The sequence below is a fragment of the Vitis vinifera genome, chromosome 16 (genome assembly GCF_030704535.1).
Source record: "Vitis vinifera cultivar Pinot Noir 40024 chromosome 16, ASM3070453v1".
NCBI classification, from domain to species: Eukaryota; Viridiplantae; Streptophyta; class Magnoliopsida; order Vitales; family Vitaceae; genus Vitis; species Vitis vinifera.
The window spans coordinates 22,506,148-22,521,291 of NC_081820.1; the positions used below are offsets into that span (position 1 = coordinate 22,506,148).

The 15,144-nt window shown below is 34.4% G+C and overlaps 2 protein-coding genes across 5 annotated transcripts; one reads left to right on the forward strand and one right to left on the reverse strand.

Moving 5' to 3' along the window:
- Positions 1-349: 349 nt before the first annotated feature.
- LOC100264485 (uncharacterized) lies at positions 350-9,846 on the forward strand. Of its 3 annotated transcripts, XM_010664424.3 has the most exons (12): positions 350-1,139; positions 1,699-1,785; positions 2,048-2,131; positions 2,243-2,287; positions 2,405-3,519; positions 4,630-4,718; positions 4,940-5,043; positions 5,160-5,262; positions 5,743-5,818; positions 5,923-6,037; positions 6,120-6,651; positions 9,059-9,846. In XM_010664424.3, the coding sequence occupies exons 1-12, from the start codon at positions 860-862 to the stop codon at positions 9,549-9,551; spliced, it is 3,123 nt and encodes a 1,040-aa protein (XP_010662726.1). In that variant the 5' UTR covers positions 350-859; the 3' UTR covers positions 9,552-9,846. The 3 variants fall into 3 exon arrangements, with proteins under 3 accessions (XP_010662726.1, XP_002271744.2, XP_010662727.1); XM_002271708.4 differs by having other exon boundaries at positions 2,243-3,519; XM_010664425.3 differs by lacking the exon at positions 350-1,139 and having other exon boundaries at positions 2,026-2,131; positions 2,243-3,519.
- A 1,161-nt stretch (positions 9,847-11,007) lies between these two features.
- On the reverse strand, positions 11,008-13,034 carry LOC100262717 (large ribosomal subunit protein eL36x). 2 transcript variants are annotated; one of them, XM_010664422.3, is made up of 4 exons: positions 12,931-13,034; positions 11,971-12,077; positions 11,483-11,682; positions 11,008-11,287 (listed from the first exon to the last, which is right to left on the reverse strand). In XM_010664422.3, the coding sequence occupies exons 2-4, from the start codon at positions 12,070-12,072 to the stop codon at positions 11,257-11,259; spliced, it is 333 nt and encodes a 110-aa protein (XP_010662724.1). In that variant the 5' UTR covers positions 12,073-12,077; positions 12,931-13,034; the 3' UTR covers positions 11,008-11,256. The 2 variants fall into 2 exon arrangements, with proteins under 2 accessions (XP_010662724.1, XP_002268754.1); XM_002268718.4 differs by having other exon boundaries at positions 11,971-12,080; positions 12,931-12,997.
- Positions 13,035-15,144: the final 2,110 nt, after the last annotated feature.

Consider the following 15,144-nt stretch of genomic DNA (forward strand, 5'->3'; position numbering starts at 1 on the left):
TTTTTAGAAAACATTGCTTTTTCAATATAAGTAATTCTTTTAACCCGTGAAAGTAGCCAACCAATAGGTGGGCGAATATTGAGAAGTGTGCTTTCAGTAAGTGACACATATTTCATAGTTCTAGGTTTGAATCTTGTTACTGATAATACCCTTAAATTTACTTGATGTTGATGGTTGCAAGATCGTCTCTTATCTCGGGAAAATAAATCTTGAAATGAAAAAGGTAAAAATAAAAAAAGAAAAATGAGAAATAAATCTTAAAAATAAAAAATAATCCAGATTTCTTTTAAAAAAAACCCAAAATTGAAGATATCAGTCTCAGTTGAAAAAATGCTGCCCAAGCTTCGAAGAGGGCGTTTTGCCTCGTGGAAAAGAGGTGGTTAGTCTAGTTATTACAATTTACAAGCGATATTTGGTCTAAGATAACTTTCCGAGGGTACAAAGGTCATTTCATCTGGGGTCGTCAGTGGTATTTTTACAAAGATCAGGGTCATATTTGGTGATTCGGCACATTTGTTAGTTGCGCCTGTGCCTTAAATCCGAATTTCCGGTGTCGGAAAAGAAAGATTAGAAAGAGAGAGAAAGAGACAGAAAATTAAGAGAGAGAAAGAGAAAAAATCGTTGCCTTTACAAGATAAAACAGGAGAGAGAGGAAATTAGAAAGTGAGAGAAAATCGGAGAGAAAGTGTGAGAAAATTCACGGATACAGCGACAGAACTGTAACTGTTTCATCTTCTCTTCACTACTCTACGGAGGAAACCCTAGGAATTATCTTTAATCTTCTCTGGTTCAATTCCTTTACAGTTTGAGCTTCTTGGAAGCCCTGATTTCACTTCTTGAGTTTACACTTTATTCCGTTATGGCCTCAGTGACGACTAATTGGTCTCCGAGCTCGTTCCAGCTCCGTTTCTCCTTCCAATGCAGAAGATCTCCTGCGGTTTTTGTACGGACGCACGTTCGCAAGCTTGATCGTCAGGTTCGCGTGTTGTCCATTGCCGGCGATGGGAATGGAGTGGGGCGACATCGTGATGGGAATTCGTGGATCAGTTCGGAATCCAAGGGTGATGATTTGTCGGGATGGTCCGGTTCAGATGGTTCTGAACAATACGGTAAATCGCAGAAGAAACGATGGCCCGGAGGTATGGATAATGTGTTGTTTGGTTGCTGAGAAAATGTAGGAAATGAAAGGAAATTGAGGCTTTGGATTATATGTTTTTGCGTTATTGGAATTTTAGAAAATGAGGATTGTTTGTTTATTAGCTTAATCGAGTTATATTTTCATTTCTGGTAAACATAAACAAGGTTCAAATTTTCTTTACTTTCATCCACTTTCTTGGCGAAAAAACAAATGGGAAATTATGTTCCTTATAGTTTCATCATCCAATAAATTTCTCGTTACTTTGTTTAGTGATGGGAGCAGTTAATTATCTTGTCTAGGTTGTGTGTTGTATGGAATTAAAGGCACTGATTTTAATCTACACTTATCTTTTTCACAACAATAGATTGCGTGAACACCAAATTCCATGAACTTCAGAGTTGAGACAACTAAGTGTAATTTGCTAGTAAAAGACCAAGATTTCATATAATTGGAATTCCAAATCAAATCCAATTCTGAGCAGAGAAACAAAGCCTATAGGGCCCATAGATCTTTTCTGTAGATTGATAAGTGATAACACTTCTAAAGTGGTTTACTTTCAGGAATGGTTGGAGCAGGAGTAGCTGGAGTTGTTCTTGTTGCTGGTCTTTCCTTTGCGGCCTTTTCTTTGAGCAAGCAGAATCCTTCCAGTGAGTATTTATTTTGATTGATAAAGGCTAAAGATTGTGTCAAGATTACCAATTGGTGCATATTAAAAGCTTTTGCTCTAGGTACTCTCTTTGAGGTTTTCTTGGTTATCCATGGACATGGTTTTTGGCAATCCTTACCCACACTTATTTTTTGTCGGTTCTACAGGACTTCATGTATAAAGTAACTTTTGCAAAGAAAGATCTTGCTTCAGTTGGTTCATTTTTCTCACTAGTTTTTAGCTACATATATTGGTGTATACAGGACCAGAAAAACAGATGGAGGCCATGACAATACAGATGGAACAAGGAATCCTGCAAGAAGATTATAGTCTAGAGAGTAAGACAGGTACAGAGGAGGGTTATTCTTCATCTTCAGAACTTCAGAAAGCTACAACTGAAAATGTTGATAGTAATATGGGGACCCTGTCTGTAAATGATGTTAAATATATATTTGCAGGTACTGATGCCATGCCTACTCCTTCCATTCAAGAAGATATGTCAGGTGAATCACCTTTTGATGACACTCTAGTTGCTGGAGATTCAATGTCAAGCTTGCCTGGTTTTTGTGAATCTGATATTCTTATTGATCCTATTGATACCCTTAGCTTTAATTACTCAGATGCCAGCCTTGCTGTGGGTTCATCAGAATCTTCTCAACTTGAAGAGAATGGGGATGCTCTTAAACTGGTTAACTCGTCAATCCATGATGCTGATACCACAAATCTTAATTCTGATGACCAAGGAGAACTGCTTGGGTCAAAGGGTACAGAAAATTCCAACTTCTCACTAGAGTCATCTTCCAGTTCTTTTCCCAGGACTGTGGATGAAGATCATTATGTGCACTCTGACAAGATGCTAAATGAGTGGAAGAGCATACCAAATAAATCATTTGTGGATGCAAATGGGACTCAACACCCTGTTTCAGAGAAGGAATATCTTGACCTGGACGAGCTGCAGAAGGACATACCAAATGAATCATATGTGAAACTGCATGATCTAAATGCAAGTGGGATTCAAGACCCTGTTTCAGATGGGGAATATCTTGACCCGGACGAGCTGCAGAAGGACATAACAAATAAATCATATGTGAAACTGCGTGATCTAAATGCAAGTGGGATTCAAGATCCTGTTTCAGATAAGGAACATCTTGACCTGGAAGAGCTGCAGGACATACCAAATAAATCATATGAGAAACTGCATGATCTAAATGCAGATAAGGAATATCTTGACATGGAAGAGCTGGAGAAGGACATACCAAATAAATCATATGTGAAACTGTGTGATCTAAATGCAAGTGGGATTCAACACTCTGCTCCAGATGGGGAATATCTTGACCTGGACGAGCTGCAGAAGGACATACCAAATAAATCATATGTGAAACTGCATGATTTAAATGCAGATAGGGAATATCTTGACCTGGAAGAGCTGGAGAAGGACATACCAAATAAATCATATGTGAAACTGCATGATCTAAATGCTAGTGGGTCAACATCTTCTACATCAGCATTACCCTATCCATTTGATTATGACCAGGATGTAAATCTTCAAAATAAGATCCAAAGAAACAGATCATTTTTGGAATCACCAATAGCTGAGAATTCTTTCTCCTCTGCTGGTATACCTGCTCCATCTGCAGTTTCTGAAAGTCTGAAGGTGCTTCCTGGACAGGTTGTTGTTCCTGCAGTTGTTGATCAAGTCCAGGGACAGGCGCTAGCAGCATTGCAGGTTTTAAAGGTACCATTCTGCTTTCATTCCTGCATTTAAATGAATTGCCCGAGTGTTTTAGCGGTTCATTTTGTTCTCTTCTTGAATCTTTGGAATCCACTCCATTGTCAGAAAGTAAATGTAGGAAGTGAATTTTATCAAAGTAAAAATAAACATAATAGTGTTTCCCAGAAAGCTGGATCCTAGTAAATCAAATACTTTGTAATGTCTAAACTAAGAATTGGCAACCATTCCACAATAAGTCCATCAACTGTGTAATGTAACTCTAATTTGTTGTTTGAACAAGAGAATAACAAGAGTAGGTCATTCTACTCCTTATTAGGCTGTCACAGAACCAGTCAGGCATGGACAAGTTGATGGAGTTACCGTTTTTAAATATATCAATTTCTCTGATCACTGCTTCATACAATTTTCTTACCTTATTAGGCTGTCAGCTTATAAATAGAGATGGAAGAAGGCCATCTTTGATTGGGGTGGTTCAAACAATTATTTGGAGGGGGGGAGCTCTTATAAGGTCATGAAAAATTTTCTAGAGGTCAAAAACAACTCAATCTTTTTGCTCAAACCTTCAATGACTCTATTGCATGCCACTTGGGCATGAGGCCTTCATGGCCTTGTTTGATTCTTCAAGGGAATAAACTTCTCTGATTATTTATTTCATTTAGGATGACTTAAATAGACTTTGTTCACAAACAGATAATATCTCCAAATAAATAGGATACTAATTCACCTAAAAAATAATTAATCATCAAAATAATAACACCTATCTCTATTAGACAATGCAAAAGTAGTAAAGTAAAACTAATTATCATATCATGACATTATTCCTTACAGATCCATTCTATGTTAGCCCCACACATTTTTTTTCCTAAATATCTATCTTGAAATGAAAGGTCCTGTAGGACTAGCTTTCTGTATCTTGCTAAATCAGAGAGATCAATATACACTGCACTTGGGGATGTGCATCCTTCTTGGTTTGAGTCCTATCAAGGATAAAAATAAAATTGTTATGTACCAAACTATTAACTCTAGTTGTGCTGTTCTCTAGAGGATTTAACTCTGAATCTGTGCAGACCATGTGAAGCTTGAATTGATTTTAATATTGTTAAATCTTTTCAGGTCATCGAACCTGATGTTCAACCTAGCGATCTATGTACACGTCGTGAGTTTGCTCGTTGGTTGGTTTCTGCAAGTAGTGTTCTTTCAAGGTATACCATCTTGCTCTTCTTTGTTTCTATAACTTCTTCTTGATAGGCGAAGAAAGGTATGTATAATATAATAACAAAAAAGTACACTGAAGTACACAGGAGGTATCCAACCTCTTTGTTTCTGTAGCTTGTAGAGTGCATCAGCATCTGAAGGCTACCAACATAAATTCACATTGGATGTTGATAACATGTGATTAATAATTTCTATCCATTCCTTGTAGGAATACAGTTTCAAAGGTATATCCAGCTATGTACATAGGAAATATTACTGAACTTGCATTTGATGATATTACACCTGAAGACCCTGATTTTTCATCCATTCAAGGTGATAATTGATTCTAAACTTTTGAGCTTCGATGATGATATAGAAAGATCCTATTGTTTGGATATGCCCTTTGTTTTGTTGCATTAAGAGTTTTCTCACTAAGTTGGATGTTTCAGGCTTGGCAGAGGCTGGGCTTATCTCAAGCAAGCTATCAAGACGTGATTTGCTTTCTTTTTCAGATGAAGAAGACCAGAGTCCCTTCTATTTCTCTCCTGACAGGTGACTATAAAAGTGGCTTATACTATTACGAACCCCCCTTGAATATCAACCTTCCTCTATAGTTTACTTGAATATCAACCTTCCTCTTATAGTTTGCTCCCCTCTGATGGAAAAGCAAGTATATTTCTTGTGTTTGTGTGCCTACCTTACAAGGATGCTTAATTTTCCCCTTTGTGTTTTTGTTCAACTGTGCATTATAGTGTAATCCATTTACAGAAAATCCCCAATATTGTGTTTGTCTGTGGGTGTGTTTTTGAATTACCTTTTGGAACTTGTTTATTCCTAATTCTATTGGCTTGCTCCAACAATTCTTTTCTCTCTCTTTTTTTTTTTCCTATTTTATTTTTAGTTTTAGTTTGGGGTAACAATGTGACATAAATGCATGCTTGTGTTTGCTTGCTATTGTCTCAGATTTTTTTTTTTTCCCCTCCCCTTTTCTCCTCTTTTCCCTGTCTTCCTCACCAAAATTTTCCTGTGCAGCCCATTGTCACGGCAAGATCTTGTGAGCTGGAAGATGGCCCTAGAGAAAAGACAGCTCCCAGAAACTGACAAAAAGGTTAATTTAACCTGAACATTTGTTTTATCTTTCAGCTACTTCCTCATTCAGTTATGAATGCAACTTTAAATTTTGAGTTGGTTAACCATTATGCTTATAAGCAGGTCCTGTACCAAGTTTCTGGTTTTATAGACATCGATAGCATAAACCCTGATGCATGGCCTGCCCTTGTGGCTGATGCATCTGCAGGAGAACAGGGAATAATAGCACTTGCATTTGGTGAGTCATATTCCCATCACTGCTTGTTATAAAGTTTAATGTTGACACTGATATCTATGTGTCTGTCCACTTTCATGATTAGGTTACACAAGACTGTTCCAACCCAATAAGCCAGTCACAAAGGCTCAAGCTGCTATTGCTCTTGCAACTGGTGAGTCATCAGATATAGTTAGTGAGGAACTTGCACGCATTGAAGCCGAAGCTATGGCAGAAAAGGCTGTTGCTGAGCATAGTGCATTAGTAGATCAAGTTGAGAAAGAACTAAATGCTAGTTTTGAGAAGGAGCTTTCCTTAGAAAGAAAAAAGATTGATGCTATGGAGAAATTGGCTGAAGAAGCACGGCAGGAATTGGAAAAGTTAAGAGCTGAGAGAGATGAAGATAATATTTCCTTAATAAAAGAACGTGCTGCCATTGAATCAGAAATGGAAGTTCTCTCAAGGTTAAGGAGTGAGGTGGAGGAGCAGTTGCAGAGCTTTATGAGTAATAAGGTGGAGATATCTTATGAAAAGGAAAGGATTAGCAAACTTCGGAAAGAAGCAGAAAGTGAAAACCAGGAGATTGCCCGATTACAATATGAGCTGGAGGTTGAGAGGAAAGCCTTGTCTATGGCCAGGTAAGAATCATGTTTTAAAAGGCTAAAGGTGGTCTTGAGGCATTTTGTTTAAACGAGGCAAGGCATAAGTCTTAACTTAAGAATAAAAAGTACTAATAGAATCACTTGAAAATTAAATGTCAAGAAAACCATAAAATTCATAAGAGCCAAATTTATTATTCTGTCATAGCCAGTAGTTTCTAAAGTATAATTCTCTCATGGCTTCATCAAATAATCTTTAGTACTATCATCACTATCAGTAGTAGAACCTCCAAGGAATCATAATCATAACTAATTGCTCTATCATCGTTCCCATCAGTGTTAATATTCACTCATTCTTCTTCTACATTCATCAATTATAAGATAATAATTATATATAAACTCAACCACTGCAGTGGCAAAACAACTTCTTGATTTCTTCTTTTCAAATTTAATAGGGTCGATTAGAAGCTAACTAAGTACATAATTTGTAAAAGGTTTAATTCTAACCTTAGACTCTAGACAAAACATAGAAAATCTATACCATAAAGCACAATAGCACTGAATATTAAGGTTCAAACCTTTTATAAATTATATAACAAAAGCCCATTAAGGCCCTAAAACTTGCTAAAACTCCTTAAACATTTGAGACACAAGCATAAATAGCTTTAAGGCCATAAGCCTCATCGGTGTAAGGCTTATGAGCAAAAAAAAAAATGTTGAATGGGTTGCCAAGCTAAATAAATCCTAAAATTCCTAGTTAAGGTTAACATGTTTGTGGAACCTTTCTTATTACCCAAAGGAAGCATTCAAACACAAACTGATTGGTATAGCACTTAGGATTATCTAATTGGGTTTGGAGATGACTTGTATGATGGCTTGAGTATGTTTTTGAGGGGGTCTCTAACCATATGTAACAACTTTTTAAAATATTTATTGGCTATTCTTTTTGGCATTTCTGGGATTGAAATTAAAACCCCATTACATAACTATTTATACTTTCCTAAGTTACAAATGTAGCCATTGTTTGAAGTATCTGTGTTAGTATTGATGGTGTTAGAAAAAATAGGTTAATCCAATCTATGGTAATCACTCTAGAGGGGGGGTGAATAGGGTGATGGTTTCTTTTTGCAAATTTAAACTATGTGAATGTAAGAGACAAATATATGCAACTATATAATAAAACAATATAAAGACAATTGCATATAAAGTAAAAGAGTATGGAAGAGAGAATGCAAACACAAAATTTTATAGTGGTTCGACGCAACCCGACCGACATCCACTCTCCTCTAGCTTCAATCCCAAGTTTGAGGTTCCACTAATTCAAGGCTTCCAAACCAAGCCTTCAAGCAATACAATTGGATTATAGTTCCAATCCACCCTCTTGAACTTTTGGCTCTAAGCACCCTTTACAATCCTCAAGAGATACCTCACTCTTGAACAACCTCTCAAGTGATACTCCACACTTGAGAATCTTACTCTCAAAGATGTACAAATAATTGATCTCACAAAATCCTAATAAAAAACTTTAAACTTAAATGATACAAGAAAACTATGATTGAATAGTGCACTAAAGATATGCAAGTTTTAGAACAATGGTGCACTCAAAAACACTCTTCCAAGGCTCAAATATATTTAAGAAAGGTTTGGGAATGTTAAGCTCATAAACAATGAAGATTTGAAGCCTTTTTATAGAGGAAAAAAGTCAAACTAATTGTTAGGGGTTCGACCAGTCGAGTTGGGGGTCGACCAGTTGACTAGCCATTAACATTTAATGCTTGGCAAGTGACTGTTGGACCTCGACCAGACCTTGATCGGTTGAACAACCATTCTGAAAGAGAGAGAAGGTTTTTTGCATCCCTCGATCGGTTGAGCTGGCGGTGGACCGGTTCCTCATTCGGTTCAACCGATTGAACCATTTTTGGCTCAACAACCAACTTTTTCAACTTAAAACCTTTTACAAGTTTGAAAAACATTTGACACAATATTTTAGTTGAAAACATGAAATCATCCAATTTTAAAATATTTAAAACAAAATAATCCTTTGATGATTTTGGTGCATAAGTAAATAATGTAATGCATGAAAATCTTAGTGCACCAACAACCTTACAAAGAGATCTTATGAAGCTTGAGTTTTGAAAAACACTTCTCTTTGAGGTGGTCTTCTTCTTCATGATTTCTCCTTGGCTTGATTTGTCTTTGTGATTGCCACTTTGGAAATTGTCTTGTTTAATCACACTTGAAATATAATCATTAGTTCTAAACCTTGTTTTGTTATCATCAAAACCGAGATTAACCAAACCTTGGTTTCACAAATAGCAATGGAGCCTAAATACTGCTTAATACATGAATATGATGCAGTAATAGTTCTCCTTACTTCAGCAATACATAGTGATTTTTATTGACACCTATAAATTCCAATTTACACTTTCAATTGTTTGTTATCTAGGGCTTGGGCTGAGGATGAGGCAAAAAGGGCAAGAGAACAAGCAAAAGCCCTGGAGGAGGCTAGAGATCGCTGGGAGAAGCATGGCATCAAAGTTGTTGTTGACAATGAGCTACGTGAAGAGGCCTCTGCTGAAGTTACATGGCTCGATACAGCAAAGCAGTTCTCAGTTGATGGAACTGTCAGCAGGGCTGAGAATTTGGTGGACAAACTCAATGCAATGGGATCTGACCTAAGAGGCAAATCTAAAGATGTTATTGATAACATTGTCCAGAAGATAATCCATTTAATATCAATTTTGAGGGAGTTGGCCTCAAAGGTAGGCACACAAGTCAGAGAGCTAAAAGATGCTGCTGTTGTGAAAGCTGGTGGATCGATACAAGAGTTGCAGCAGAACACAGCAGAATTCAGTTTGGCCATCAAAGAAGGGACAAAACGAGTGGTGGGAGACTGCAGGGGAGGAGTAGAGAAACTTACCCAGAAGTTCAAGACATAAACTTTCTCTTCCTCCCCCTTCTGTTTCTGGCCTCTATCATCGCCAGTCATTTTTTGCAGGTTATAGCTTTGCTTAAAGAGAGTTGTATTTCTTCACTACCCCGTTCTTGGTAAATGTGAGTCTGGCTGTTACCCAGAATAACATCAAGATAGAGAAGATAATTACCCTTCTGAAAACCGATGAAATTTCCTCTTTAAATAATTGCCGTAAGAACACATACATCAGGAGAATATGATTTCAGTTGATTCACAATTCGATTAGTCATTGGAGAAATGAATTGGTAGCATTCGGGCAACTTATTTGCTTGGTCACATTAACACCTTATCAGGTGCTTGGAACTGATTCTGACTATTGATTGGCATATAGACGGGCTCCGTTGTGCATCCCCTGTTTGATATCATTTCATAATCAAACGCTATTTACATTGTAATGTTAACAAGGGCTTGAGCACACTGTTTTGTAGGTAGGAATGAGAAAAGGAAATTAATATTTTGTTTTGATTTCTTCTTCTTTTTAAATAAGAATAAATTTTGTGATTTCAATTCTCCTTATTTGAGAATGAATTTGATGATTTTAATTTTTGTGTTCATGAATGTAAAAAATAAATAAAGTGATAATATTATCCTTACTCATAGTTTAAATTAATTTTTTTTGTTTTTATTTTAAAAGAATATCTAAAAAAATAATATTTACTTAATAAATAAAAATTAATCATAAAAAAAACTAATGAAAATTTAAGATATTATATATTATTTTTTATATTGAGAATCAAAATGCCCCTCTTGGAATCTAACTCATAAATCAAATTTCCAATCATTTTTTATTTCATTCTAGTTATCATTTAAACCATCCAAAGAAAGAAAATGAACCAATTCCCTCATGCCGAAAATTTACCTAATGCTGCCTAAAAGTAAAATTGGATTCAACCCAACACTCATACTGACCATGAAAGCCACTTAAAAGGCAGACGATTCACTTTGATGCAGAATTTGAGAAATTGTTTTATGAGAAAGGGAATCATTTTTTTTCCTTTTTTTTTCTTTTTTGATATGTTTTAGGATAAAGGGAATCTGGGTTTTGGGCATTGCTCCTGAGATTCCAAGGACTACTTGCGACAATGATAGGGAAACACCACAAGGAAATAGCTGATAGGCAAGTAACCTCCTCACATATTTGTCTTACCTACAGCTGAAAATAATCCTTCCCAATAGGCACAAAACAAAAACTACAAGCAACTGCACCTGCCAAACGGTTCGAGTGACTCACGCATCTACCATTTCCTATTCTGAGGCAATCTGTAGCTGCCCACAACAACGTATTCATATATTTCCTAAATAACAATACAATGCTCTTTCCCATCTACATGCACTGCCCAGAAAGCACAATGCTCACCACTTAAAGTAGATGGATCAACCGCCAAAAACAGAAAACAGAAAATTCATCCATACCCTTAACATTCAGACATAAAAGATCAAATATTCATTTCATCCTAGCAGAAAAATGAAGTCAAATCAAAATTCTGGCTCATGAAACAGGGAAAATACAATGTCTTCTCCTTTTTCGGTTCAAAACAACAATAAGATTTTGAGCATAATATTGGTCTCAAGAAAAGAAACATAATAAATTAACCAAAAAAAAAACATTTAACTAATGCATCCTAGATCATGTCTTCATTTGGGTATTTAACAGCAACCAAATGCTGCCTTCACTTCTTCTTCTCCCCAACTCCACCAGACCTACATAAAACATTCCATAAACAAGAATTTAATTGTATGGGTAAATTGGAAAACCAAATCCTCAAGTTACGTTGGATAGCAGCAGTAAGGATACAACAAAACTTCAGATATGACCATGTTTAATATCAATTCACACACAACAAGCATACTTTTAAATTCACTGATAATGAAAAATAGCATGTTATTACAAATTACCTCATCTTGCGGAGAACACTAGACATCTCCTCACGCTTCTTCTTTGCCCTCTTGTGAGTACCCAGCTTTCTCTTTGCAACTTTCAGTGCACGCTTATCCTTCCCAACTTTGAGAAGCTCAGTGATTCTCTTCTCATATGGTGCAAAACCAGCAACTTCCCTGATCAAGTTCCTTACGAAATGGACCCTCTTGCTGGTTTTCTGAATGACACCCAAAAAGGGGTAACCAATGAACATAATGACACTTTATTCCATATAACAATCTTAAAAAATAATTAAAAAAAAACTGTAATTTAACCATTGATCTAATTATAAGACCAAAACTCAAGTAACAGCTGCAATGATAACAAAAAAACTCAAGTAACCTGACCTAAGCCTTTCTCCAGAAAGATTCATACAACAATAAAAAATATGTGCGATTCAATGTTCTGAACAATAAATAACAGGAAATTAATAGGAAGGAATATCAATGTTGTAGAATTAACTTACTCCTTTCCTATCCGATGGGCGTGGAGGTAATTCTTTCTTGGTTACAATATGACCTTTGTTCAACCCTACAAAGAGGCCAGTATTAGGCTGCTTTGGAGCCATCTCACCTGCTTCAACAATTATCATTCAGTATACGTCAATCCATCCATGTCCGTTATTCAACAGAGAGCACATTTTTTGAAAAAGACAACATCTGAGTTATTCATATTAAAGTTTCATAAATTATCATCTAGAAAGGGGAACCCATGATCACCATTTTAATATTCCTTTTTATTCTTATTTGAACCTACAGACGCTAACTTCTTGACTTTCAATCCTATTCGAACCAGCACAAATCATTTAATTAAAACCCCTCCGAAACAGAGAAAAAGGAAGAAGAAATCATATGCTCATATACCACAAAGTATACAGACCACAGAGCCAATATGACTCGCATAGAGAGTATAAAGCAAAGGAGATATAGATACAAATAGTTGGTAGTCACAAAAAAGAAAAAGAAAAAAACTCTAAAATCATCCTAAATTATTGCCAGAAAGCTAATAAAAACACCCATATGAAACAATAATGGAATAGGGGGAAAAACCCAAATTAGTTCTGTTGAAAGAAATGCAACACTGCTAAAAACCCATGACCGACAAATCCATGAAAATCTATCATGTGTGCGTGTAGCTGGTGGGGGAGAAAATTTGATACATCATAAAATCACAGTATTAAACCCTAACATATGGCAGACAGCATATGAAACGAGGAAATCCATGAAAATTATCACTAAGACATAAAGATTAAATCCATAAAAACCCCAGAGAAAGGGAGGGGATTTCATTTATTGGGTGGTTGGGAAATTGTAGGGACAAAAACTCATACAGACGAATTTTTTCAATAAACAAAACCCTTCCTACATCATCACCATTCAGTAATCGACCATTTCTAATTTTCCACAGATTTTTGTAAAATGCTTACCTTTAGCTGCGCCTGAGGGGTCGAGTGGAAGAACACCGCTAGGGTTTTAGGGTTATGTGCGGCTTTTTATAGAGGAAACACCTGGGAGGTAGACCCTACTAAAACGACGTCGTTTTTTGTGAAGTAGGTCCTCCCGGTTTGAAACGGCGTCGTTTCAAGCATAGAAAAGGGAAAAACATTTTCTAACCCTAAAGCATATGTTGAAATTTTGAAATAATTTTTATCTTGTTAAATCAATTTAATAACTTAAAGTGATTTAATAACTTAATTTAAGTTATTAGGTAAATTATATGTATGATAAAATAACTTATTGATATGACTTAAAATAAAAAATAATTTTAAGTAATAAGTAAAAATAATTAATTTATTCTTAAATTCATATTTTTATTTTATCTTTTTTATCACCATTTGTCATTATATTCTTCACAATCTCTTTTGATACTCTACCCTAAGACCTCTATTATTACTCAACTTCTTTTACTCTAATTATAATTTATGAGAATAAATATGTCAACATTATGTTTTATAATAAATTTTTAAGTTAATTTTATAGAACTTTAATACTTAAAGTAATAAGTTTTAAGTAAATAATTTACATATGATTTAATTTAAAGTTAACTTAAATTTTTAAATAATAAATATTAAGTTTTATCAAACACCTCATTAGTAGGTGTTTGGTAAATTAACTTAATAACTTAAAGTGATTTAATAATTTAATTTAAGTTATTAAATAAATTAAGTATGTTTAGTAAAATAATTTAATGGTATGACTTTAAGTAAAAAAATAACTTTAAATAATAAATAAAAATAATTTACTTATTATTAACTTTATAATTTTATTTTACCTTTTTACCCTAATTTGCCTTAGTTACCTCAACGACTTCCTTTGCTATTCCATGACCTTTGTTATTATTACTCAACATTTTTTATCATAATTATAATTTATAAGGTTGAATATGTTAATTTAATGACTTAAAATAAGTTTTAAATTAATTTTATCAAACAATCTTAATACTTAAAGTAAGAATTATGTAATAAATTTTAAGTCAATAACTTAAATATAATTTAATTTAAAATCAACTTACGTCCCTAAGTAATAATTACAAAACATTCCGTTAATAACAAATAATTCCAAAATTATTTATAATTTGAAGCATTTGGATTTTAAATAAAAAAATTATTTATCAAAATATCCAAGGCCAATTAAAAAAATAATAATAATAAAATAAACTTACTGTTAAACAGATCTTATTCTTATTCTAGTAGTATCTAAATATAATTATTTTTTTCATTATAATGCTTTTAATATAATTGTGTAATTAAAGTGTCACATACTAAAATTAATTATTTGTATATAATTCATATGGTTTTAGTATTAAGAAACAAACTTTTACCCATGATTGCATGTACATCGAGAAGTTAATAATTTAATTATTGAGATCATACACTTGTTTGGTGTCTCAAAACTAATAAAACAAACATGGCCATGTTTAATCACATAATTAATAAATCAAGTTATTATTTAGATTTTGTCTTTGATAAAATTTATAACCCATTGTACCTCAACCCCCATGTGGGAGGGCCCAAAACAATTTGAATTGCCTTTCATAACCCCTCATTCTAAGGGTGAAACTTGGATGGATCGACCCTATTCAACTTAAACCCGACTCAATATCTGAACTGGTTTGGGCAAGTATTTTAATATTTCAATTAAGCTTGAGTTAAGCCTTTTCAATTTGAACTCAATTTGGGTTGAGCTTAGACTAAGGTTCAAATAATCTGAGCCTAACCTAAACCTAATTTAATATTTTTATAATATTTATAATGCATTTTATCTTATGTAATAACATATTTTGAATCATATAACTTGATCAATTCGATCAACTTTAACTCAATCAACTTAAGTCTACCTTAAACAACTTGAACTTAATCCAAACATAGAAAATTGAGGTTGGATTTAGTTTGGGTTAAGTACCTTAAATTGAGATGAGTTCAGGTTGATTGTTTCTTAGTTCGGGACAGGCTAAGGTTAACCATCAACCCTACCAACCCCCATCTTGTAACGTTACCTAATTCACATTCTTATCATATACCAAGATATTGCCTAAAATTTATTTCCTATCTTGACGACAATATAATTTAAGAATATATTTTTCCTCAAATTTTAAAGAGGTGTAAAATCATGTTATTGATATATTTATGGAATATGTATAT